Below are 26,832 nucleotides of genomic sequence, written 5' to 3' on the forward strand. Positions count from 1 at the left end.
GGAGCAGGGTGTCATCTGTCAAAGCCAGACTGACTGGCCAGTGAGGAAGGCACTGGGAGGAGCTGTGGGAGGTCACTGGACGAGAGAGGAGGGCTCCTGAAGGATTCCAGGGGAGTCTCCAAGAAGAGAGATCGGTTCTGAATCCAATGCCTTTTCTTTTTTTTAAATATATTTTACTGATTTTTTACAGAGAGGAAGGGGGAAGGATAAAGAGTTAGAAACATCAATGAGAAGAGAAACATCGATCAGCTGCCTCCTGCACACCCTCTACTGGGGATGTGCCCGCAACCAAGGTACATGCCCTTGACCGGAATCGAACCTGGGACCCTTCAGTCCGCAGGCCGACGCTCTATCCACTGAGCCAAACCGGTTAGGGCTCCATTGCCTTTTCTGAGGCAGGTTAGGAGAACCAGGAATTAAACTGGTGACAAGGGCCCTTTAGCAATTGTGTGCCCTGCTCAGTAAAGGATGGGAACAGGGGCTGGGGGCGACACTGGGGAGGCAGTGGTAGCCTCTAGTTCACTGCAGCTCCACGGCCTTGGGAGGAACAACGTCCCCTCTAGGCTCTGCAGCTGGCTGTCTGGACCTGTCCTCCCAGCCTGATAGATGATGGCAGGACTGCTTTTTTCTTTTCCTTAGTCTGAGCCGGCTTTCACTCTTCCACTGCTATGAATAAACATGAACGGGTTTTACAGTGGTACACAATGATGAACAACACTGCTTGAACACTCCTGTAAATGCTGGTATGTTTTCCTTTTCTCAGTCATTGCTGGATCATCTACGGTATGAATATCTTTAACTCTAACTGAAACCATTTCTCAAATTTGGCCAACAAGATCTATCACTTCTTGATAATTTGATGGTATTTCTCTCCTTCATCTGTTACTACTTGTACTGTTTTCTAAGGATCAACAGATGCATTTGATGGCATTGCTGATTTCCTAAGCAAATCTGTCTCCTTTTCAGATTGATCAGTTGCCCTGGAGACTGCATGAATTGGACACTGAAAGAGGTTTTGCAAATTATTTCATCCTGTGAGTCTTAAACAAGATGAGCTTTGTTCCTCATTTCTTCAAACTACCAATAAATCCTTTATTACATAAACTCGCAGTGGGACATGAAAGCAATGCTTTGTACACCAGATATCTACTGGTAATACAGCATACTAACCCCAACCTTCATCTTTCTTACTAACGATGGCCCTTTCCCATGTACCAAACATACCCAATAATGAACAGTTATTTAAAGTGACTGCTCAGGACATCCCAGGCCCCAGTGGGTTTGAGATCTCAACATCCTCCATCCACAAGAGAACAAGATTTTACCCACAATGGTTTTTGAGTGTCGCCTAGGAGTGGCCCACCTACTTTCTGTCCCCAGTCATGACACCACAGGGAAGACTAACTCTTCACCCATGGCAGCTGGCTGGATCGAAAGGAAGAAAACCACACAGGGACACAGGTGAAGTTTTAGCCCCTAATGTTTCTTTGGTCTGGGATTCCAGGATACCTGGCCATTTTCTTCAGGATATTTGCAACCACGATCATTGGCAGAGCTAATTCTTCTCAGCTAAGGGTACATGTGTCCCAGCAACTTAGTATTGCTGTGCTCCATATATGTTTTGCATCATTATCCCTCCATGCTAGTGGCCTACCTCAGTCTATAGGAAACACACACTAAATCCCCGTAAGGAACAGGATATGCAGGGGGTGGCAAAAGGGTTACAGCTGTGAGTATGTGGAACAGAGTTTATTCTTATATAACTTATTAATTATCGCATTTTCCATATGAACAATTGTAAACCTACTTTTGCCCCACCCTGTATACTTTCATCACCATGTCATCCATCCAAAAATGCTCATTTTGCTTGGTTCAAAACACCAATTTCAGGCAAAATCATTGGCCAAAATTTGAGAAGAAACGAGATATTTGTATACTCTAAAAGTGGCTCCCCAAGATTTTATTTTTTTCATTACAGAAGGAAAAAATTGTAAGCTTTCAGTGGAGAAACTCATCAGATAAAACTTAAACCTAGTGATCATGACTGTCAATGAGATATAACATCACATGCCCTTACACGACGGAAGGGAACTCAGGAGACATACACACATATGTGAATCTTAGGCTTGATCCTAGCACAAAGGGACTTTAGTAGAAAACTGTGAGATTCAACTTAGGTCTGTAGATTAGTTAATGGTATTGCCCCAACATTAATTTCTTGGTTTTGATAACGGTATATGATTTTGTGAAATGTTAGTATCAGGAGAAATTAGATGATGGGTACACTCTTAGGAACTCCTTAGTATATTTGAAACTTTCCATAAAACTAAAAGTTATTTCAGAGTAAAAAATGAAAAGAAAGAGTCCTGCCCTCTACTAATGGCTTCCACATCCCAGTGCTGACTGAGCCACCACATGCCCAGGAAAGTGTTCACGGTGAATGCTCTGCTCTTCACAGCCCAGCCTGTTGGTTCCAAGGGTCTCAGGGACAGGCCCTTTTGGGGAAAGGCTGTGGGGAAAGGCTCTGGTGTGGCCACAGTACTGGTTCATGCTGTGGGTTCTCCATCCATTCCCCTTTCAGCTTCACGACGGAGCTGCATCCGCACGCACAGCTGGTGCATCTGCCGGAGCAGGGCGGGCCCTCAACACAGCACGGCGCCCCTCACCCCCAGGCAACCGACAGTCATCCCGGCTCAGGTCCACGCAGCGCATGGAGCTCCACGACGCAGCTCTGGTTACTCTGCAAACAGCACAGGGCATCTCCAGGTTTCCCACACACGTGTCAATGTTTACACAGGGCCTCTCACAGGGAACCAAGCAAGAGCCCCACTGGGTTACCACCTGGTCTGGTCCCTCGAGAGAGCACGTCACTTTGTCCTTCCGCCACAGATTGTCTCAGCAGGACTTCAGGAAAAGCTAACAGACGAGCATCTGTCCAACTTTCACTTTCAAAGAAAATCCTAGTGGTTTCTCCCACAGCGTGACTCATCTGACAACAGTGACTCATCTGACGACACGGAAGGGAGCCCCCCAAGGAGCTGTCCTCTGACTCTGAGACACACTCACGGGATCAGAGCACCAGTCATCAGCACTCACTTCCTGCTTCCTCCTCTCACCCTGCATTGAACCCGGGCTCCCTCCCTAGTTTGCATTCAGGGTCTCACTTGGTCCTGGTGACGCCTCACAGAGCCAAGGAGAGAGTTTCCTGAGTCAGTGCCTCCCGCTGATCCATTCCGAGGAATTCAATGTCCAGGTTGTGACTTAATGAAAAAAGTGTCATTCCTCCTTCCCCACAGACATGGCTGCTGTCCTCAGTGTGCTTGACCATACTATTGTCCAAGCTGGGCTCCTTCTGGGATATGTGCAGCCTGTGCTATAGAGCCTTTCCATGGAAACCTACAAATTCAACCCAGGACCTGGTCCTACAGAATCAATCTCAACCTCTCTCTCAACCTCAACCTCAACACCTCTCTCTCTCTCTCCTCTCTCCTCTCTCTCTCTCTCTCTCTCTCTCTCTCTCTCTCTCTCACACACACACACACACACACACACACACACACACACACACTCACACACTGAGCTTGTCCACACCTCTACTGGGAATACATGCCGATCACATCCCTCCCAGTGTACCTGCCCCATCAAACAGGGACTTCACAACAAAAAATTCCGACAGTCTGATTAACTGGTATACTCTGCTTGGGACACCAGGAACCAGTTAAAATTCCATATATATCTTAACTCAATGTTTTCTGGAGAGTAGGGCTAAAAGAAGATACACAGTCAGGGTTATAATCCCGGGTACACCTGGGTCTGAGACATGAGTTCAGATTTCCTCAACTTTTACCTGCGTTCACATTTATAAAAAAGAAAGGTGACTCCATGTTTGCTGAATGTAGACACAGAAAGCTAGAATTTCCAACGCTACGAGGGTACTTTTCCAGGTTCCTCATTCAGGTTCACTTGCTCTCGTACCATAGGAAATATCTCGAATGGGTGCCATTTAGAACCAAGTGCCTTCACCACCCCCCCCCCCCCGTGTGCCCACTCAGCGACGCTGCCAGCAGACAGCCCCTACGTGGCCACCGAGTGCACGGAAACCTGCCTTCTTGCTCCTGCTCTGAAAAGAGTGATGTTCAAAATGAGTCTGGAACCAAAACGCTTACCCCCTTACTAGTTCTGTAAAACAGGGAATTTTGTTTCTCATGTGAAGGGTTAAAAGTGCTGATGCATGGTCACATAATCTAGAGAAGGATGGTCAACTTGGCAGTCTTGAGCAGCTTGCAAAAAGTTTACACTTACCTCTTTCTTACCTATCGGAGAGAGAGCGACAAGACATCCAAGTGACCATGTGGCTAATCCCCTCCTTTTGAGGATGAAAAAACTGAGAGGCTCAAGGAGTTAAATGGCTCTGATGTCTAATGGTCTAATCCCAACTCAATATTCCTTCTACCACACTCCATCTCCTCCATTCTAAATACTCCAATTCATCATCATAGAAACTTCATTTATTTGCTGGGTAATGTAGTTTGAGAAAGTTTACAGTACCCATAACAATTTTGAACTGAATGAGATCAAATAGAGGTTTAATGACAATTACAACTCGTAATGTTTCACAAAGGTAGGCCAGAGCCCAGGAAATAAAGATGCTCTTTAGTTCTCTGAACAAATCTCAGGACAACACCAAAACCAAAACAAACCTGGATCCCCTAGCTCCTGGCTCAGGGCTCTTTTCCTATATCACAGAACCTCTTCACTTACTTTCAAACCCTTTTATGAATTTCACCAGGAAACTAGTCACTTATTTTTTCTATCTAAAAAAGAAGGCAATTTTTATGTTATTTGAGGGTAGAATTACTTCAAGTGTTTCAAATTATTACTCTAAAAAACTAAGCTTTGTCTCACATAAATGCTACTCTCCTACCATGACAACTCACCCTGTTAAAAGTAACATTTTTAAAAAAATATAATTTATTGATTTTTTACAGAGAGGAAGGGAGAAGGATAGAGAGTTAGAAACATCGATCAGCTGCCTCCTGCACACCTCCTACTGGGGATGTGCCCGCAACCAAGGTACATGCCCTTGACTGGAATCGAACCTGGGCCCCTTCAGTCCGCAGGCCCATGCTCTATCCACTAAGCCAAACTGGTTAGGGCAACAAGTAACATTAATAAAAAGAACTTACCAAGAACTTTCAGCTGAATCTTCTTATTTCCAACGCCAGGGGCTTTTTTTACTTTGCACTGATATGTGCCAATATCTGACAGCTGTAAATTGGTCACATTTATTGACGCATCCCCTGCTTTGAGGTCACTACTTGTGAAATGTACTCGTCCTTTTAGATCTGGATAGTAGTCATCGTAAATTTTGTCTCCAGAATATAAAATAATCTAAAAGAAAACCAAAATAAGACAGGAACACAACAAGGCAAAAGCTGTGTCATTAAAGGAGCTCTAGATACACCAGGCCACTGTATGACCCCAAAAGACAGTAAGAACACATATACGAGGAAACCACAGCGATCCAAAGCACAGATTAAGAAAATGGAGAGCGATCAATATGATCCTGAGTGTGGTCACACTCTCTCATTTTAATGTGGAAACAAAGACCGAGCATGATTAACACAGCCCTGTATTAGGGCTATGTGTTAGTGAAACTGGACAAGAACACAGAATTGTGAATTTCTGTAACTATTTCTCAGCTGCCTCCGAGGCTGGCAGTAGGTATGCCAATCAAGTATATAAAATCAAGCATACACCATCACCATTCCCAAAAAAGGGCTTATGATCATTTACCTGTGAAATCTAACAAAAACGACAAAAAAGACATTTCTGTCTTAATACTAAGTTGGAGCATTAATCTATACTAATAAAGGGGTAATATGCTAATTAGGACATCTTCCAGACAAAGCCACAGCGGCTGTGAGGGCCTAGGGCCGGTGGCACGGGTGAGCAGCGCAGCGAGGGAGAGGCGGGCCAGTCCAGCACCTCGACCCCTTTTGCAGAGGCCCGGGGCTCAGGCAGCCGCAGTGGCCGGCAGTGGCAGCAGCATCGGGGTGATGGGGGCGGCGCCTTCCCCTGATTGGCCTGGTCACCACCCCCACGGGGAGTGGGCCTAAGCCTTCAGTAGGACATCCCTGAGGGCTCCCAGACTGTGAGAGGGGGCAGGCCAAGCTGAGGGGAACCCCCCCCCCCCCAGTTCATCAATTTTTGTGCACCGGGCCTCTAGTATTTAATAATTGAAGGTTCTAGACTCTCATAGATTAAAGTAATAAAATAAACCTCTTAAGATGTGTGCCCAGGGTAACAGGATCTTTCAATCTTCTGTTAGAAGAGCAAAGACCCTTTCCTAATTCCACTGAGTTTTCTGAGTTTAACGGAAATACCTGAAGGCTAAATTCAGTGGGGAAATAACTTCTCTTGGAAGAGAATTATAATAGTCACCTCTAAGTATAACTAAAATCAATTCAACACACTTTATAATTTTTCACATGTGCCAAGAAATCCTTCATTCGGGTCATCTGAGACCCAAGGGCCAAAAAGCAGTGGTGCCAAACTCAAATAATAACCAGAAACATGACTATGGTCTATATTCTGCAAATAATTTTTTATCTGAGATGTTAATTATGCGAAAAGAGTACAATCAAAAGGAATGTCCTCTGTAGGACTGTCTTGAGGGCAGAGACGTGGGTTCCTTTCTGTATTATCACCTTCCTGCCATGTTGACCCCCATCCTAACTCACTAAAGATCTCTTGTTTATATATTCAGGGTCTGCTTCGAGGAAGCACTCAGTCACAGTAGACAGCTGAAGGTGCACGGCCAACTTACTCTGTAAACATGGCCATTACTTTATTTGCTCCATCTTCTCGCCACACCCACGTGTCAACAGCATTACTAACTCCTCCAACGAGGCTGCCCTCGTATGTTCCTTTGGATTTAATCATGGACTCCCCAGAAAGTTCAATCTACAGTACTTTCAATCCCACATTTTGCTACTCACACACGTTAGTAGTCTTTTGAAGAGGGAATGACAAATAAGATGTGTCCCCACTGGTAGCAACTTTGTAAACTATCGTAGTCTTCCCACAGAGACAAGGTTATGAACGGCAGTTAAGAAATGGAGAATTAACTAACATTTACCAGGCAATTTTGGTTTCTCTTCACAACCCTGCAGGGTGGTGGTCTTACCCACATTTATCCTTTAGCTGCAGGAAAGCTGTGACCCTCCCAGATCAGCTTTTACAAAGTCACACAGCTAAGATGCACACCAGATCCCTTTGGGCTGGCACAGTATTTTATTAACATTTCCATATGATGGCTAGGCTTGCAACACTATGCATACAGTATTTCAGAAAACTCTCATTACAATCTTGAGAGGTAGGTATCTTTGTTCCCATGTTACACTTGAGGAAACAGAGGCTTCTGGGACATGGAGGCAGTACAGGATGGTGCAAAGGATACTAAGGTGCAAAGGGGGACAAGTCAGAGACCTGGCTTCCAACCCCAGCGGCAATGTTGCCAGCTATGTGACCCTGGGAGTGTTCATTCCAATCTCCGGGCCTCCGTTTTCTCCTCCTCATGTGTACAACAATAATTCTCATTTTAGAGGGTTGTTTTTAAGGCTTAAATACATATAATTAAAGTGTATGAAATACCACAGAGCACAGAGTAAGTACACAGTCCATGGCATACTGTCTACTGCCTAAAGAGATCACACCAGGAGTAGGATGGAAATTTCTCCAGCCCAATTTCTGCCTGCTAATATAAATAGATGAAAAGGGCACAGCTAACATATAATGTAGCTAAATTCTATGTAAGCACCCTCTTCTGCACCAATCTCCCCCTAACCCTTCTAGCTCTCTTTGGGCCTGAGGGTACTGCGTTACACTCCGAGGCTAGTTTTTGTAACCCACAGGTGGATGCTTAAATCCTGGTTTCCTGCTATCCCACAAGTCCTCCAGGAAGCAAGGCTGTGCCTCCCACCCCTCCCGGGAACAGACACACAAGACTACGGACACACACCGGGCTTCTTGGACTCTAGGAGCACCTTGTTATAGCTTCACTTACACGTCTGAAGCCAAAAGCACTGAAGTAAGACCCGCACTCCCCATCCGTTCATCCTAACCACGAGGGCGGAGTCCCGGGTGTGAAAGGGAGATGGGCACTGTGCTGCCAGGGCCGTGAGGGTACGCAGGACCTCAGGCAGAAAGAAGCCTGTGTTCAACGGTGCTGGCCCTCCATGGAAAGGGGGTGGGGGTGGGGTGTGAAGGGCAAGGCAAGGAGGGAGGACACAGGGCATCTGGGCTGAGCAGACAGAATGAGTCCATTTCAATTTACTTTGCTCAGGGAGACAGAAGGAATTCCCAGTAGCAGAACCAGGGCAGAGGTGTGTCCTTGGAGGGAGTGGCCCTAGTCATTCTCAACTTGGGAAAGAACCTTAATTATTTCCTTCACAAATACATCACGGGCAAACTGCCTGGATTTGCTAGAAATAGTAATTACCTTACTGCCCTGATTCAGCCATTAATTGGCTGAATAACCTACCCCTTCTTTTACATGGATCGTACGTAAAAATGAAATTTCTCTTCTAAATATGTACATAGTTGACCCTCAAACAATGCAGGGTTTAGGAATACCAGCACCCACCCCACCCCGAGTAGAAAATTTGCATATAACTTTTTTTTTTAATCCTCACTTGAGGATATGTTTTTATTTATTTCAGAGAGAGAGGAAGGGGGACAGAGAAACATCAATCGGTTGCCTCCCTTTACGCGTCCCAACCGGGAATTGAACCTGCAACCTTTTGGTGTATGGGACAATGCTTCAAACAAATGAGCCACCCAGCCAGGGCTGCATATACAACTTTTGACTGCCCCAAAAGTTAACTGCTAATAGTCTTCCATTGACTGAAAGCCTTCCCAAGAACATAAATAGTCAATCAGGACATATTTTATATGTTACTAGAGGCCCGGTGCACGGAATTCGTGCACGGAGGGGGGTGTCCCTCAGCCCAGCCTGCACCCTCTCCAATCTGGGACCTCTTGAGGGATGTCCGACTGCCCGTTTAGGCCCGATTCGGAATTGGGCCTAAACGGGCAGTCGGACATCCCTCTCACAATCCAGGACTGCTGGCTCCCAACTGCTCGCCTGCCTGCCAGCCTGATCACTCCCTAACCACTCCGCTGCCAGCCTGATTGATGCCTAACTGCTCCCCTGCCAGCCTGTTTGCCCCCAACTTTCCTCCTCTGCCGGCCTGGTCACCCCTAACTGCCCTCCACTGCAGAGTTGATCGCCTCCAACTGCCCTCCCTTGCAGGCCTGGTCCCTCCCAACTGCCCTCCCCTGCTGGCCATCTTGTGGTGGCCATCTTGTGTCCACATGGGGGCAGGATCTTTGACCACATGGGGGCAGCCATCTTGTGTGTTGGAGTGATGGTCAATCTGCATATTACTCTTTTATTAGATAGGATAGAGGCCTGGTGCATGGGTGGGGGCCAGCTGGTTTGCCCTGAAGGGTGTCCCAGATCAGGGTGGGGGTTCCCTTGGGGTGTGGGGTGGCCTGGGTGAAGGGCCTGTGGTGGTTTGCAGGCCAGCCACGCCCCCTGGCGACCCAAGCAGAGGCCCTGGTATCTGGGATTTATGTATCTTCTACAATTGAAACTTTGTAGCCTGGAGCGGAGCCAGGACTCCTGCTCGCTCCGTGGCCGGCAGCCATTTCTTTTGGGGTTTGTGTATATCTATAATTGAAACTTTGTAGCCTGGAGCGGAGGCCTAGGCCAGCCAGGGCTGCAGAAGCTTTACTTCCTCCATTGCCAGGGGCAACCCTTGCCTCCTGCTCTTTCCAGCTCAGTAGCTGCCGCCATTTCTGTTTGGATTTGTTTACCTTCTATAATTGAAACTTTGTAGCCTTAAGTGGAGGCTTAGGCCGGTAAGGGCAGGTGGAAAGCTTAGCTTCCTCTGTTGCTGGGGAAACCCAAGCCTCCCTCCTGCTCTCTGTGGCTGTAGCCATCTTGGTTGGGTTTATTTGCATATTTGCTCCTGACTGGCTGGTGGGCGTGGCTAGTGGGCGTGGCTAGTGGGTGTAGCAGAGTTAGGGTCAATTTGCATATTACTCTTTTATTAGGTAGGATATGCATTCAATACTGTATTTTTACCAAAAAAAAAAGTAAACTAGAGAAAAGAAAATAGTAAGAAATTCATAGAGAAAATACATTTAGAGTATTTATTAAAATAACCTATGTATAATGGAACTGCACAGTTCAAACTTGTGTTGTTCAAGCGTTAAATGTATTACCATACATTTATTTCCCTCTCCCTGGTCTAATATAACTTACTAACATTGACTTTATTTTTTATTACATGTGCCAGATGAAGCTAATATGCAATATTCTAAATTAAGTGAAACATTTTGGTACCATTAAAAGGTAAAGCTTGATTGATATACATATATATTTATTTAGAGATGAGATTGTAACAATATTTTGATATTTAATTTTTCTAGGAAGATTTTGCTTTGCTTTTAAAGAAATTCATTATATAGGATATTTACCTTGGAGAAATATGGAGAACAGCCCTGGCCAGTTTGGCTCAGTGGTTGGAGCATTGGCTCACAGACTAAAGGGTCTCAGGTTCGATTCCCAATCAAGGGCACATGCCTCAGTTGTGGGCTTGATCCCTGGCCTGGGTCAGGGCACCTGTGGGAGGTATTAATCGATGTCTCTCTCACATGAATGTTTCTCTCTCTCGATCCCTGGCCTGGGTCAGGGCACCTGTGGCAGTTATTAATAGATGTCTCTCTCACATGAATGTTTCTCTCACTTGATCCCTGGCCTGGGTCAGGGCACCTGTGGGAGGTATTAATAGATGTATCTCTCACATGAATGTTTCTTTCTCTTTCTCTCTCTCTCCCCCCCACTGCCCCACACACACACTCTCTAAAAACCAATGAAAAAATATCCTCCGGTGAGGATTTAAAAATAAAGAAATATGGAGAACAGATTCTGTAATAATATGTAACTGTGTTATACCCTGCTACACCTGATGACCCTTATACTGGTATCAGAACTCTTGTGTTAAAGTTAGAAACTCAATCCTATCAACTTTTCACAAAGTCTAACTTGCTTGCCGACCCTTAACACGCACTACGCACATTTCTGCCGTGCTATCATGCCTGCTCCACGCTCCACTACTTCCCGACTCGTCCACACTTTACACCGGACTTTCAGAGGTTCCTGTGCCCCCTAACCTATGTGGTCAGCGCAGTGATGGGCACCGAAGACAAGTTCCACAGACAGCTGCTGAGCGAGCAAGCGAGCCCTTAGCAAACTTACCACTTGATCCACCTTCTGATTATCGGCCGGGGACAGCAGCCACTCGATGTCCAGCGGTCCCTGGTCTTCCGGACCTTGCGTAAATTTGCAGGGCAAATAGGCAGTTTCCCCTTTGGCCTTTTCAATCATGTGGTCAGGACTGGTGATACTCAAACTTCTGGTGACATCTGGAGAAGGAAACACACACGCGGACTAAGCATCTGAACCCTCGGCCCACCCAGCCGTTCAGAAGGGACACCGGATGCGGTGGGAACCAGATGCGATTTGGGACCAGGGTGAGAGAGTTCAGACTCAGCGGTGCCCGGTTTTCAGTTGGTGCCTTTGTAAAATCAGAATGACAATATAAGGTCTTACTCAATATAATTTCCTTTAAGAGCTCGGTGAACTTCCCAACTGTACAGAGGGTGTTCACATCCAAGCAGATGTTTAAAACTGAATTTAGCTGCAATCTCTGCAAGGCCAGCTGTGCCATGCCAATTCAAGGCCACATTAGCCATGCTCGCCTTGGTGCCATCAACACAATGGGCATTCCTTACCGCTGGGACGCATGCTGATGAATTCTGACACCTTTTTTACTTCTTTAATTCTAAGTTTTGTTTTAGTTTTGATTCCATAACTTGTATTGAATGCTTGAAAATATTTCTAAGCTAAGTGGGTAGATCCCAAGAGTTCTCAGCACAAGGAAAAAAACATATTTTTTTTCTTTTGCTTTCTTTTTGTGTGTGTATCTCTATGAGCCGATGGATCTTGACTAAATTTACTGTAGTAATTATTTCACACTACGTGTAAGTCAAATCATGCTGTACATCTTAAACTTATGCCGTGTCGTATGTCAATTATCTCTCAACAAAACTGGAAAAGAAGCCACCAAAATAAGATGCCCTGAGCCCCAAACAAATGTCCAAGAGATTCTGCTGATTGAGTTTGTCAAAAGAGATGGCTTCACCCCACTGACACATTGTAAGTACAAAAAAAGTATCCTTCTTCTTGAGTTGGGGTTGTGAACACAATACAATATACAGCTGATGTATTACAGAATTGCATCCCTGAAATCTATAATTTTATTAGCCAATGTCACCCCAATAAATTCAATAAAGATAAAGTATCCTTCTTGCTGCTAATGGTTTACAACAATCTTTTACATGCATAAAAGGTAGAAATAACCTCTGAGCAAAATGGCACCACTTCCTAATCTATATAAGAGTAAAAATAGTTCAATCAATTCACTTTTTTTTTTAACAAAAGCAATTTTGTTCATATCAATTTCACACACAAAAACAGGTCTGTTCACTACTCATGTCTTATGAAAGATCAGAGTTTGAACAACCTAACAATTCGGTATAAATGCAGATTTAGTCTGTAAATGAACTATCACACAAAACTTAATTTTTTATTATTTACTCTGTAAAAGATTGCATAGCACTAGTTGGTCAATCTATGTTTCCCTTATGATGACATTTTCTCACAAATAAATTTAAACATCGAATGTATGCAGAACCAAAGTTTCAACTGAACAGCAGATTTCAGCAGCTCTCCCATTTAGGCCTCTCCATCACCCATACTAACTTCCGTGGCTGGATTATGACCCGGAAGAGGCCCGAGGCACTAAAATCATGCATGGTCCCTGGGTCCTGGCTTCCTCCCCTTCTCTTCCCTTGCTCCCGCCATAAAAACAAACACATGAGAGAAAAATTAGAGTAAATCCAAATCCTAATTTTCCATAATGAGAACAAACCAAAAATGAGGAATTGGCCATCCCGTGGTCCTTTCCATTAGCCCATTGGCTATCACTTGTAATAAGATGCTAACAAAGTTGGAGCCAAAAGATTGAGAAGGAAAGAAAAGCCAGATTACAGTCAAGACCATTTATATTCAGGAACGAACCATCCTAAGCGTTTTATCACATTTAAGTGCACTCCTTAAACAGCAGATTAAAACTGGACACAGACTCTCTGCTCCCTTAAATCAGAGGCCGGCCTAATACTGGCCAGTAGGAAACGGCATGAGTGCGGTTATTCTGAGGTGAGGCCTCAAAAGGCCTTGCTGCTCCCCCTCTCGCCCTCTCAAACCCCTGCCACCTGCCACCGAATGAACAAATCACATAGAAGAGAACTGAGGTGTCTGACCAATAGCTGCAGCTGCCCACCATGCAGGCCCCCTAGAATACTGGGCCGCAGTCCAGACCAGCTGTCGGCAGCCGCCGTGAGCCCAGAGCTTCCTTCCCCTCCGAGCCTAGCCTAAACTGGCAACCCATAGGATGAGGAACAGACATATTTTTGTTTTTAAGTCTCTAGAGTTTGGGCAAAGATTGATGATGATACATCATCCAAATCCACTAATTCAGCCCAAATAGACTACTTAATATTGCCTCCAAGAAGTCCATACTACTCCAATCTGCATTTCATATCTAACATTTCTATTTAAAACTATGTGATTTGATATTGATGTGTGTGATCTCAAGGGTCTCTCCTGAATTAAGATGCAATCCCCAAATACACACTTTCTATCATCTATATATATAAAAGCCTAAGCGACCATTACGACCGAACAACTGGAACGACCAGTCGCTATGATGTGCACTGACCACCAAGGAGTAGATGCTCAACGCAGGAGCTGCCCCCTGGTGGTGAGTGCGCTCCCACATCCCACAGTGGGGAGTGCCATTAAGTCAGAAGCTAGGCTCACGGCTCACGGCTGGTGGCGGGAGTCTCTCCGGGATGAGTGCCAGCAGTGTGGCGCTGGCTCAGGCTCCTCCCTGACCACACTGCTACATCTCCCAAGGGGTCCTGGATTGTGAGAGGGTGCAGGCCAGGCTAAGGCCGCCCCCCCATGCTCCCACCTCCCCCCCCAACCCTCCCACCCCCGTGCACTGGGTCTCTAGTTTCTAATAAACCCTGTTCCATTCCTACCTCATTCACCAAGGTAGCACTCTACCTCTTAGCCTAGAATGATTTTTTCTCTGTTTCTCTACAAGTGCTCACAGTACTTTACTTTCTGCTATCTGTATCACCCTTTTGGCCTTAGCATATGGTATCCTGGAGATTTTTCCCTAATAAACTCTATTGTGAAGTTGACTAAAGTAGGCTCCATGGTTTTGTCACATCTTCTAGATGAGCTTATGTTCTGCCCATACTTTCTAGTGCTTTTAACGGATTCTTTATAATACTGACTTACCATTAAATCATTAGTTCCATTAGGGTTGGGAGAAATTATGGACACCTCTGTCCCGTTGTAGTTCCTTGTTCATTAGTAGAAAAGAATTGGTGACTAGGTTATAAAGTTGATCAATTTTAGAAATGGTGAAAGAGCATTAATCTGCCAGTTGAAGATGAATCCTGCTACTTGAAGATCTCCTTTCTATAGCCACTACAATTTGTTGCCTGTATTTATCTTGGTAGTAATACTTTAAGTACTGAGTAAGATAAAGACAATCTGAGTACAGCCCAGAATGAAACTTCCATTCCAAAACGAATCAAGACACAGCGCCAAAATATAGAGGTAAGACTATGAGAATGAAAATTTTTCTAAATTCAAATTAGAATAAAATACAACTTAGTTTTTGTAATAGTAATTTTTATTCTTGTTTGATACATAAAAATCACTTTTATCTTTCCAGAGTACCTTAGAAAACAGTTAATGAGAGGAAGGAAGCACTGGGAGAAGCGTGAAGTCCCCATCTTCGGAGCAAGTGTGTTTGTGGGTGCTTTCCCATCTGAAATGCCCACTTTCTCCCGCTGAGAGCACCTCCAGCCACTTATCGGAGGACCGCCACCTTTCACCTCCTCTCCAAGGCTCTCCCCATCCCCACAGGCAGGCAGAGTAAACCACTTCCTCCTATTACACAACACGCTCTCAGAGGTAGCTGTTTACATGCCCTGCCCTTACTAGTAAGCAAACAGGTTCACTCACTGAACAGATTTTCTTTGGAGGGTATGTCCCCAAGCCTTATTTAGTAAGCCCTTTGGACCTGTGGTTACACAAAACTGTAAAACTGAGAGTGGAGGGCGGAGCTCAGAGCAGAGGGAAGGAGAAGGAGTGATGATGGTAGAGAGGACCACCAGACCTTGTGGGGAAAGCAGGAAGGCCATGGAAGCCCCGTATCCAGGGAAGCAGAGGGGTGGAGCAATGAAGCCCAGACAGGAGACAGAGCTCAGAGGGAGCTGAGCAAGCCTGTCCCGTGCCGATGGGAGCAGTCCATTGCTTATTACTTTACTATCCATATTACAATAAATGTTAGCAAATCTGGGTTAAAACAAACAAACAAACAAACAAACACGATCAGCCCTAGCTAGTTTGGCTCAGTGGATAGAGCAGTGGTCCTCCAACTGAAGGGTCTCGGGTTCGATTCTGGTCAAGGGCACTTTCTCTCATATCGATGTCTCTGTCTATGCCCCTCTCTACCACTCTATCTAAAAATCAATGGAAAAAAATATCCTCAGGTAAGCATTAACTAAAAATAAATAAAAAGCGAGTATGATTTCAGCTTTATATGCAACTTTATGTACAATTATATACAATTATGAGGGAAATACAACATTAAGAAAAACTTTTAGTTGTGACTATTCTAAAATCACAACTATGGATGAAAAGCTGCCTATCTCTGAGCTATATCTAGAACAACATCAAGCAGAAAACTATTACCATTGATAAGTGGTTTCTCAGAATTTCTGGAGTCATTCCAAAGATAGTAACAAAAAAAGAAAAATCAGAAATGAAAATAAAAATGTAAGTTTAATTCCTAAAGTCCTGTATATTTCTTTAGTTTCTTGGGAAGGGATATATTATGATGACCTTAATATCAGCTGTGATAAAGAATTTATTTGACATTGAGATTTTTTTGAGAAATGTCAAAGAATGTCATAATGGTTTACTATTTTAAACAGACAGGACACATTCATCCCATTAGATTGCTGAGTTCAGATCACAAAAGTTAGAAACCTTACATAGGAACACTAGTTAAGCCCTAGCTGGGTTGCTCAGTCGGTTGGAGCATCATCCCATACACCAAAGGTTGTGGGTTCCATTCCCAGTCAGGGTGTTACAGGCAGTCAGACATGAGCAGAGCCAAGATGATGGGCCAGTGACAGAAACTCACCAGATGCCTAGTTGCAAGGGGCAAAACTGGAAGACAAGAACCTCGCCCCCAGGGTAACCTATCCTTCCCTATCATATTACTGGTCATGTGGTTTGTAACCTCTGATTTTTCATATCGATAGTCATGCAGTTTAGTCCCCCTGACCTTTTCCTCTCGAAAGATAAGAGATAGGCCTCAGCTGTATTTCAGCTCCAGGCTCAGAAAAGCAGCAAAATCAGACAAGTGATGCCTTGGCTGCCTCAAGACCAGCTGCACTGACTGATGACCCTTGCCTGGTGCCGACCAGCCCACTAATCATCAGAGACCATGACTCTCAAAGGACACACCTGAAAGCTGATAGATAATCTATTGGGATCCTCCTCTGGGGCATCCCCCAATATTTCCACCCTTAAAAGCCCTTAGACCAGAGGACCCTGTGCTCTCCCTCCCAGGAGCACCCCCTTGCTTTTCCCTTCCCCTCATCTGCCTCCCTGGGGCATTACCTGTACCTTCCTCTCTCTTTCTCCTGCCCCTCCCTGGGGCATTACCTGTACCTTCCTCTCTCCTTCCCCTTCCCCTCCAGGGACATTAATTACCTTTACCTTCCTTATTCCTAACTTCCAAGGACAGCTGTTTCCTGAGCCCATTTCTCCTACCACTCACTTTTTTGATCTCTGTGATTTTCTAAATAAAACTAGAGGCCCGGTGCATGAAATTCGTGCATGGGGTGGGGGTATCCCACAGCCCAGCCTGCACCCTGTCCAATCTGGGATCCCTCTCACAATCAGGATATCTTGCCTGCCTTCCTGGTTGTCCCTAACCGCTTCTGCCTGCCAGCCTGATCACCCCCTAACCACTCCCCTGCCAGCCTGATTGATGCCTAACTGCTCCCCTGCAGGCCTGGTCCCCCCCAACTGCCCTCCCCTGCAGGCCTGGTCCCCCCCGCCCAACTGCCCTCCCCTGCTGGCCTGATCGCCCACAACTTCCCTCCCAACTGCCCTCCCCTGCTGGCCATCTTGTGGTGGCCATCTTGTGTCCACACGGGGACAGCCATCTTGTATGCTGGAGTGATGGTCAATTTGCATATTACTCTTTTATTAGACAGGATGTCTCTTATAGTTTGGGTCTTGGCTCTGAATTCTTTCTTAGCCAGAACTCAAGTACCGAGGCTGCGGGAACCCAGGTCTGGTCTGACCTCCCTGGTCTAACACCGTGTGCCATGCCAGTCTAGCACCTGGTGCCGCTCTGGCCTCCGCCAGCACAGCCACCATGTGACCTGGATCAATTCCCTTCCCTCTTTACCAGACGTTAATTCCTACCTGTGCTAGTTTCCCCCTTCCTTCTCGCCAGGAAGCAGCCTTGGAATTAGCGATATTTAAAAAGTCATCTAAACAGTGTTTCTAGAAAGCAAAAAGAAAAACGCTTTACGTAAGTTAGTTCTAGTTCCCTACTCCAGCTAGGCTTTTAACACTGCTTGGGGATTAAAGAAAACACTTAAGGAAGCTAGAAATTACGCTCTTTGCTATCCAGTAGGAGTTTTGGTTGTTTAACTCTCATGTGTGCTACTCAGCACAGTATGTTAATATGTATATAGAACTAAGAATAGTCAGATGTGTTGAAAACGAGAAATGACATTGTGGATGAAAGGGGCCACATGCTAACCTGACAAGCTCAGGGGAGGCCTGCATGGCAGTCTTGCAAACTCAGAGACCTAAAGTAACCACAAAGGATGGTCTGAAATTAAACTTTAACTAAACGCAGTTACAGTGGGTGGTGACATCCTAGGCCGGTATCTTCACTGACAAGGTCAACCTTTACCTTACCCGAGCCTATCTGTCTTTTTGCATCTATGATAACATATCCTTTGAAATGTCTGGGTAACTTGTAACTTCCCTTTTTCTGGACCCCTTGGGGCACAACCTAATGTGCTGGGCGCCAGGACAGATACCACAAATTCCTTCATTATCATGTTAATTGTTCCTGTACCCACCTAAGTATGTCCATCATTTTACTTTTTATCCAATCCCATGGGCTCCCACCCCCACCCCCGCTTTGCTTTATCCCACCTCCTTAATCTATCACCAGTGGATTTCATGTAACTCACCTATGTCCTTTTTCTTTGATTGCAATGTATAAATACAGATATATAACCTGCCATTCTCCGGAGCATTATCTCAATTCGTTGAGGTTCTGCTTCCTGGCATATGCCGACAGTTTGGCTCAAATAAACTCACAAAAATTCTTTACAGGCCTCAATGGTTTTTTACGTTAACATTACTAAGTATACTTATTTGCTTTTCTATGCAGTTTTTTTTAAAAAATATAAATTCCCAGCTCTCCACCCACAAGGAGAAATGGAAAAGCAGGCACCCAGGAAATATCTAAACGGAAATGGAAATCATCATCTTGACAATAGTAACCAAGAGTGACTGAGGCCAGGCACTTTTCAAAATACTTCAAACATATTAACTCCTCCAATTCTCATACCAGCTCTGAGGGAGGTGCTACTGCTATCCCCGCTGTGATGCAAACGCAGGCAGCCTGGCTCCCAAACCGCAGTCACTGGGTAAGCAGCAGCCCACCAGTGAACACCCCCGGACACAGAGGATTCATTTCTAAAATCACTATAAACACGGGGTGTTATCAGACCCATTCCAATCACCATGGTAGGTGAGGGCCTGGGTTTATACTATTCTTCTCCTTTACACATTTCTAAAGAGAGAGCATTTTAGGTAGTACGTAGCTCAGGAGTTTGGGTGAACCTTGTTTTAAATAGAGAAATAAATACTAGACTAAGAATCCATTGTCAAAGCTTGATCATTTTGGACATGTTGCTTCTCTGGGGCTCAGACATAAATTAAGGGTGTTGAACTCAATTATCAGTTGCAGGTCTAAATACGTCGTGATTTTAGACCATCCATCAATCAACCAACAAGAAGCCTTCCCCTGACATCCACCACCTCCTCCCCCAACCACAACTCAAAAAGGCCGGGGCAGCAGTGCCGAGTTCACCGCACCAGTGCTGACATTTCTGAACCAGTAGCATACTGAATTAGGGAAGCAGTCCTGCCCATTAATAGTGTGGGCTCTAAAGTCAGATCTGGCCCAGCTGGTGTGGCTCAGTGGTCCAGCATCGACCCATGACCAAAGGTCCCTGGTTCCATTCCCAGTCAGGGTACATGCCCAGCTGCAGGCTCGATCCCCGGTAGGGGTGTGCAGGAGGCAGCCAATCAATGTATCTCTCTCATCGATGTTTCTATCTCTCTATCCCTCTCCATTTCTCTCTCTCTAGAAATCAATAAAAACATATTTTTAAAAAGTCAGATCTGGGTTCAAATTCAAACGGAGATTTCTAACTGCTTGACTGCATGCAAGTTTCTACTCTTTTTTAAGTCTTAATGTTTTCTTTAGAATGGGAATTAATGCCTGGCCAGTGTGGCTCAATGGTTGAGCATCGACCTATGAACCAGGAGGTCATGGTTTGATTCCCAGTCAGTGCACATGCCCGTGTTGTAGGCTTGATCCCCAGTAGGGGATTTGCAGGAGGCAGCCGATCAATGATTCTCTCTCATCACTGATGTTTCTGTCTGTCTCTCCCTTTCCCTGAAATCAATGAAAATGTATTTTTAAAAAATAAAATGGGAATTAATAGTAATAATGCCTACTTCATTGTAGGGGTTAAATAAAATAATGCATGTAAAGCATTAGGACAGTTTCAGCATGACCTGGTATGATCTTTTCAATAAACAGTGTCTAGAATGACAGTTCACTGACATCTTATAACCCTGTCACTTCTACTAGGAAATAAACTCCTGTAGTATTGGGAAGGTAACTTACAATTTTTTATCCCTCACACTTAGTCCATAGAGGAAGAACTCTGAATCAGTTAGGGAATAAATGACACTGAAATGTATCGACTAGGTTTGGCAATCAGAACATCATTGGTGACCTAGGCCTGAGCTGCTTTACTGAAGCCTTTGTGGGGTGTTGCAAAGGGATATATCTGACTACAGAGGCTGAGGTTTATGCGTGAAAACAGAAGTGGTCGGCGGAACTTTCGAAGCTCTCAAGGACGGGCGAATACAGTGAAGTGTGACGATCAAAGAAAGTTTGTTTTGAAATGAGAAATGTAGAGCATGTTTATAAGTCAAAAGGAGAGAGCAATAAAATGACAGCAGAACACATATAGTAGAACAGAGACTTAAGGATCAAGATCCCAGAAAAGGAAGATACTTAGAAAATGGGAGGTTAGACACCTTTAAATTAGAATGGCGGGGTCCTGGCCGGGTAGCTCATTTGGTTAGAGCAGTGGTCGGCAAACTCATTAGTCAACAGAGCCAAACGTCAACAGTACAACGATTGAAATTTCTTTTGAGAGCCAAATTTTTTAAACTTAAACTTCTTCTAACACCAGTTCTTCAAAATAGACTTGCCCAGGCCATGGTATTTTGTGGAAGAGCCACACTCAAGGGGCCAAAGAGCCGCATGTGGCTCGCGAGCCGCAGTTTGCCAACCCCTGGGTTAGAGTGTCATCCTAGTACACAAAGGTTGTGGGTTTGAGCTCTGGTGAGGGCACATACAAGAAGCAACCAATGAATGCATAAGTGGAACAAGAAAACCAGATGTTTTTCTCTCTCTCTTTCTCCTCCCTCCCACCCTTCCTCTCTCAAAAATCAACAAATTAAATTAGATAATAAAATAAATAAATTAGAACAGAGGGATGGACATAAAATATTAATATTTTTGAGGATGTGGAGCAACTGGAACTGTCATAGCCTACTGGTGGAAGTGTCATCTGGAATGATTAACTTTGGGAAACTGGCAGTATCAACCACAGCTAAACATATAACCTACGGGACCCCAGAAACTCAATTCATAGGTAGAGAAATATGTGCACTAAAACCCATGCCTGAGAATGTCATAGCAGCATTTTCACAATAGCAAAAAACTGAGGGGGGAAATGTCAATCAACAGGAGAATGTGTAAATCAATTGTGGTATGATCAAACAATAGAACCCTACATAGCAATGAAAATGAATAACCCAGAGCTACACAATGTGAATAATCTTGCAAGCATGATAGTAAGTGAATGTCGCACAAAAAAATACACTGTACGATTCCACTTCTATAAGGCACCTGCACTAATCTGTGCTGTTGAGGAGTGAAGGAAGTAACCTGAGGGAGTATGAGGGGACTTCTGAAAGCGGGGTATTTCTATTTCTCGATCTGGGTGATAACTACATAGATGTGTCAGTCTGGGATAATGCTGTCACCTGTACGCGTATAAAGAATGCTCTAGACTGCCTACTTTCTTATGTATGAATGTCATACTTCAACTAAAAGGTTTATCAAAAATAAGTTTTAAAAGAGCTGAAAGAGTTAAGTTATTTTTATTTGTTAAAAACATACTGTTCTGGTGCTTCATACAATGAAATTTGTACTTCAAATTACAATGAAACCAGTCTCCCCAGGGTACACAGCTGTGCCTTAGCTCTTTCTCTCCAGTTTGGCCACGGGACCCTGGGATTGGTGAAGAAATTCTGGTTTTAAAGTAACCAGAGACCAGAGCTGGTGGAAAGGGGTAAGGGCCCAGAGATCTCACTGAAGCAAAAAGTGGCAAAAGCTCAAGCTAGCTTGACAACAGAGTTCAAGATTTCAGAGGAAGATGAAGTATAAGGAGAGAGTTGCCTAAGCGAAATGGGTAGAAAATCGCTGTATTTTAAAGGTCACGGAACTGTAGTGTAAGGGTGTTAGAAAAATGAATTGTAAAAAAGTGTAAATCTGAAAATGCTAATATAATGCTGTGATGGAGTTGGGGGAGGGGACGGGAGTATGAGGTATAGGGGTTCAAAACAAGTCACCCCAAGATGTGCCTCTGTAGTATGCAAATTATCTTGAGCTAAGGAAACCAAGACCTTTTGGACTCAAGAGGAATAGAAGAATCTGAATTAAGGGCCTTGCCCATACTAAGCTATGGGACAGCAAACTACTCATTACGGAGTATCTGCTCTTCTTGTCATCCTGCAATGACCGTCTGAAGCCACAAGGCACCTTATGTCATCCTTAGCTCAGACTGCCATCTATACATCATTTTAACTCTCTGTCCCTGAGACTCTCGCGTATGTGGGGTTCTCATGCACACATATGTATGAAATTTGGTTTTCTCTTGATGTAATTGTTAGACCAGCCGAAAAAAACCTTTGAGGACAGAGGAAAGTTTCCTGCTCCCCCACAGTGGCAAGACATTTCTTGGTCAATGTGGAGAAGCAACCAGAAGTCTGATATAATGAGCAGGAGACTCAAGGCTGAAGGGCTGGTACACAAGGGGGAGGGGGAAATGGTCTGGAGGAGAGAATGATCAGAACGCCACACATCTTTACACTGCATAGCACATCTGATCTTGTTGGCGCGGTTAGCTAGTTATAATAAAGGAAGGGAGCAAAGGGAATCAGACATTAAGCCTAATGAACTAGGGAGCTGAACTGTCTACATGAAGCCTACTTCACTAGGAAGTTGCAGCACTCACAGGCTCCCCAGGAGACCACCCCATCCTCCACCTTCGGGACCTAGTCTGAGAAGGGGGACAGAAAAAAAATCTCCCCGGAGAACAGCTGGCCTGGAACCTGGACTGTTGGTGAGGGAGGGGGGAAATTCCTTTGCTGGGCACATGTGCAGTAGAGGCCAAGAGCACAGGGGAAGGTCCTTCTACCTTGAGGCCTGTGCAGTAGGTAACAAAAGTAGCAGCCAAAATGGCAACAAACAGGGGTGAAGCCTGGCCTTCGAAAAGGATCGGATTGGATGAGGGCATGGCACCCTGAAGGTCTACGAAAGGGACTGGTTAAGGGGAGGGCCCAGCACAAGCCTGGGAAAACCCCAGGAAGTAGACTGGATAAGTTGAAAGAGAGCTCACTCATTCGGAAAACCAAGAAAATACACGGATGATTCTTGGGATTCTCAGGGCTGTGCTGCAAGAGCCTGTCTGCCCTCTCCATCCCTGAGGGTGTATTATTTCCCTTCACCCCAGTAAACCTTACCGCTATGTTTAAACTTCTCCCAGGCATGTGCCCTTGGACATTAATTTCTTGTGACACGCAAGGACCCATTTTCACCAGCAACCATCTGACCGCCAGCCCGCTCTGCTGTCTCCTTCCTCCAGGTACAAGCCTGCTAAGAGTATCACAACGGTGTCTTCCTCATATCTCTCAAAGCACTTACTTCAACTCCTCGCCCATAGGTACACATTATTTATTTAGCTGCAAACTTCACCCACAGAGATTGAGGTGTTCTATAAGAAATATTTAACATATAATGTATAAATCAGGACCAGGGAAAATATCCTATCCTATATAATAAAAGCCTAATATGTAAATTGTCCCCTCGGGCAGTTGTTCAACCAGGAGTTCGACTGCTTGTTATGATGTGTGCTGACCACCAGGGGGTGGCACGGAACATGGCAGGCGCTGGCAGCAGGTGGCAGTGGAGGCGATGGGCCCCGATGAGAGCGGGACCAGTGGGATGGTGGAACAGGTGAGGGGGCGATGCCAGGCCAAGGTAGGTGCGAGCATGGGCCCAATTGCCCTGAGACCAGCAGCGGCAGCAGGGGGCGGAGCCACCACCCAGCTCCCAGATCGCCCCAATCGATCGCCCCGCAGGCGGGGTGGTGGAGCAGGTGAGGGGGCAGTGCCAGGTGGGGCTGGGAGGTTGGGGGTGTGAGCTGCGGCACCGATCTTCACAGGCCACCCCGGAGCCCCACCCATGCACGAATTCATGCACCGGGCCTCTAGAAAATTATAATTGAAAACCAGACAAGGGGAGTTCAGAATGTAGACATGCAGACAGATTTTAAGTATTTGTTGTCCTGGATTGGGACCCACCCCTTCCCATTCCCTTCACCCACACACACTCATCTCAGGAAACCATTAAAAATTTTTTTGTTATTTTTTCTTTTCTTTTTTTAGCATTCAGATTTTAATTCTGATCAAAATTAAGCCTCAGCCCTTTCTCAACTGTGTAGCATATTACCTTCCCCGTGTTCTCTAATACAGAGATACTAGTTTCAGAATTCTCTGACAAAACAAATGCAAATAGGGTATTTTGCATTACGGGTAAAGCAGATCCGTTGCCATGGTGAATATTTTCACCACCTTCATAGAATAATCTGTATCGCTCCATTTTAAGCAATCTGCCTTTGCTTCCTTGCTCATAAAAACCTCAGGCTCTCTTCCTTTAATTAGCATGAGACAGGAATAACTGAGTACTTGGTGCAAAAAAAGAAAAACTCGGGTGAAGTGTCTTATAAAGATGAGATCACAGAAAATAAAAAAAAAAGCAAAGAAATAGACATAATACCAAAATGAGTAAATAATGTTATCTCTGGAAAATCCCAAAGTTAATAAAGAAAGGGTTAATTACAATAAGAAAATCACCCCTGTTATAAGCATGTCTAACTTGATTGCCTCAATCTTGGCATTAATTCTTTTCTAATATCCCAAAATGAATTCCAATTTCCCTAGCAACATCACCAGGGACCATTCTATTCTTATTCTCTCCATAAATGCATTTATTCCCCCATAGGCAAGCTAAAAATGTGACTTTTGTGAATATATTTGTTTCTTTATGCCTTATACCAAAAATATAAATGCATGTAACTACTGAAAATGGACAGCTGATATAATTTTGTGTGTAAGTAACAAATGCTCTAATGTTATAAGAAACTAAGTAAAAAACAAGGGATTTTATTTAACTAGTTGCCAACAGGAATACCCTGTAATACAAATAATTATTTTCTAGTTAAAATCTCACGAAAGCAATTCCAAAGGCATGTTCCATCTGACAAAGCTATTTTGATGGCACGCCACATCCATGCTTTTTTTAGTTAGTAGATGTTCTGAGACTAGATATGGTGGAATGTAACTGGAGCTAAAGCTCCAAGTTCTAGACCCATGCTGACCAATAAATAGAGTAGGTGCTAGCCACATATGGCTACTGAGCACTTGAGATGAAGGCCAAATATTGACCAGATCTCTAAAAAGAATTTACCTCATTAATGTTTAATTAGATCACATATGAAAATATTTTTTGTATTTTGGGTTAAACAAAATATATTCTCCTTCCTTCCATCCATTTTTATTGTTGAAAGTTATTACATATGTGCACCCCCCCCCCATTTCCTCATTCTAGTCCACCCTTGCCCCAAGCCTTCTCCACACAATTGTCTGTATCCATTGGTTATACATATAACCAATGGTTGATCTCTTCCCACCCACCCCCACCTTCTGAGATTCTACAGCCTGTTCCATGCTTCTGTGTCTCTAGATCTATTCTGTTCATCAGTTTATTTTGTTTATTAGATTCCACATATGAGGGAGATCATGTGATACCTGTCTTTTTCTCTAACTAGCTTATTTGGGTTAAACAAATAGAATGTTTCACAACTCTGGCCTCAATATTCCTACCAGGTATAACCTGTTGGGGCTGAGGAGGAGCCCGAGAGCTCCAATTCCATCTGAATCCCACTGCTCATATAACATCTGCGGATGTGCTTAAGGAAGACCAGAAAAAAACACCTATCTAATAAAAAAGAGTAATATGCAAATTGACCATCACTCCAACACACAAGATGGCTGTCCCCATGTGGACACAAGATGGCCGCCACAAGATGGCCAGCAGGGGAGGGCAGTTGGGAAGGACCAGGCCTGCAAGGGAGGGGCAGTTGGGAGGGACCCAGGCCTGCAGGGGAGAGCAGTTAGGGGGGACCAGGCCTGCAAGGAAGGGCAGTTGGGGGGGGGGGGGCACCAGGCCTGCAGGGGAGGGTAGTTGGGGCGGGGGACCAGACGAGCAGGGGAGAGCAGTTAGGGGCGATGAGCCTGGCAGGGGAGGGCGTTAGGCAGTTCAGGGTGACCAGGCCTGTAGGGGAGGGCAGTTGGGGGCGATGAGGCTGGCAGGGGAGGGCAGTTAGGGGTAACTGGGTCGGCAGGGGAGGGCAGCTCGGGGGGGGGGGGGGGGGGGACCAGGCCTGCAGGGGAGGGCAGTTAGGGGTGACCAGGCTGGCAGGGGAGGGCAGTTAGGGGCAATCAGGCTGGCAGGGGAGTGGTTAGGGCAGTGATGGGCAACCTTTTGAGCTTGGTGTGTCAAACTTTGCCAAAAAACTGAGCATAACTCGGGTAGTGTGTCACTTTGAGGAAAAAACATTATTTCACAAATGTTTCATCCTCAGGAGCAGCAAATGTTTCATCCTCGGCATGCGGCCGCCTCAGCGACCGCGTGTCATCAGAAATGGCTACGCGTGTCAGTGCTGACACGCGTATCATAGGTTCGCCATCACTGGGTTAGGGGGTGATCAGGCTGGCAGGCAGAAGTGGTTAGGGAAATCAGGAAGGCAGGCAGGCAAGCAGTTGGGAGCCAGCAGTCCTGGATTGTGAGAGGGATG

General features: G+C 45.1%; 1 protein-coding gene across 4 annotated transcripts in view; it reads right to left on the reverse strand.

Annotated features, from left to right (window-relative positions):
- CXADR (CXADR cell adhesion molecule) overlaps positions 1–26,832 on the reverse strand; it is a 57,629-nt gene that overhangs the window by 21,490 nt on the left and 9,307 nt on the right. For 3 of the 4 annotated variants that reach the window (XM_079766567.1, XM_079766568.1, XM_079766566.1), the window contains exons 2-3: positions 11,330–11,496; positions 5,187–5,391 (exon numbers count right to left, since the gene is read on the reverse strand). In XM_079766567.1, the coding sequence (XP_079622693.1) occupies positions 5,187–5,391; positions 11,330–11,496 (372 nt within the window). The remainder of the gene's footprint in view (positions 1–5,186; positions 5,392–11,329; positions 11,497–26,832) is intronic. The other variant, XM_079766569.1, reaches the window with a different exon arrangement.

Source organism: Cnephaeus nilssonii, assembly GCF_951640355.1.
Source record: "Cnephaeus nilssonii genome assembly, chromosome: 3".
Classification (NCBI taxonomy): domain Eukaryota; kingdom Metazoa; phylum Chordata; class Mammalia; order Chiroptera; family Vespertilionidae; genus Cnephaeus; species Cnephaeus nilssonii.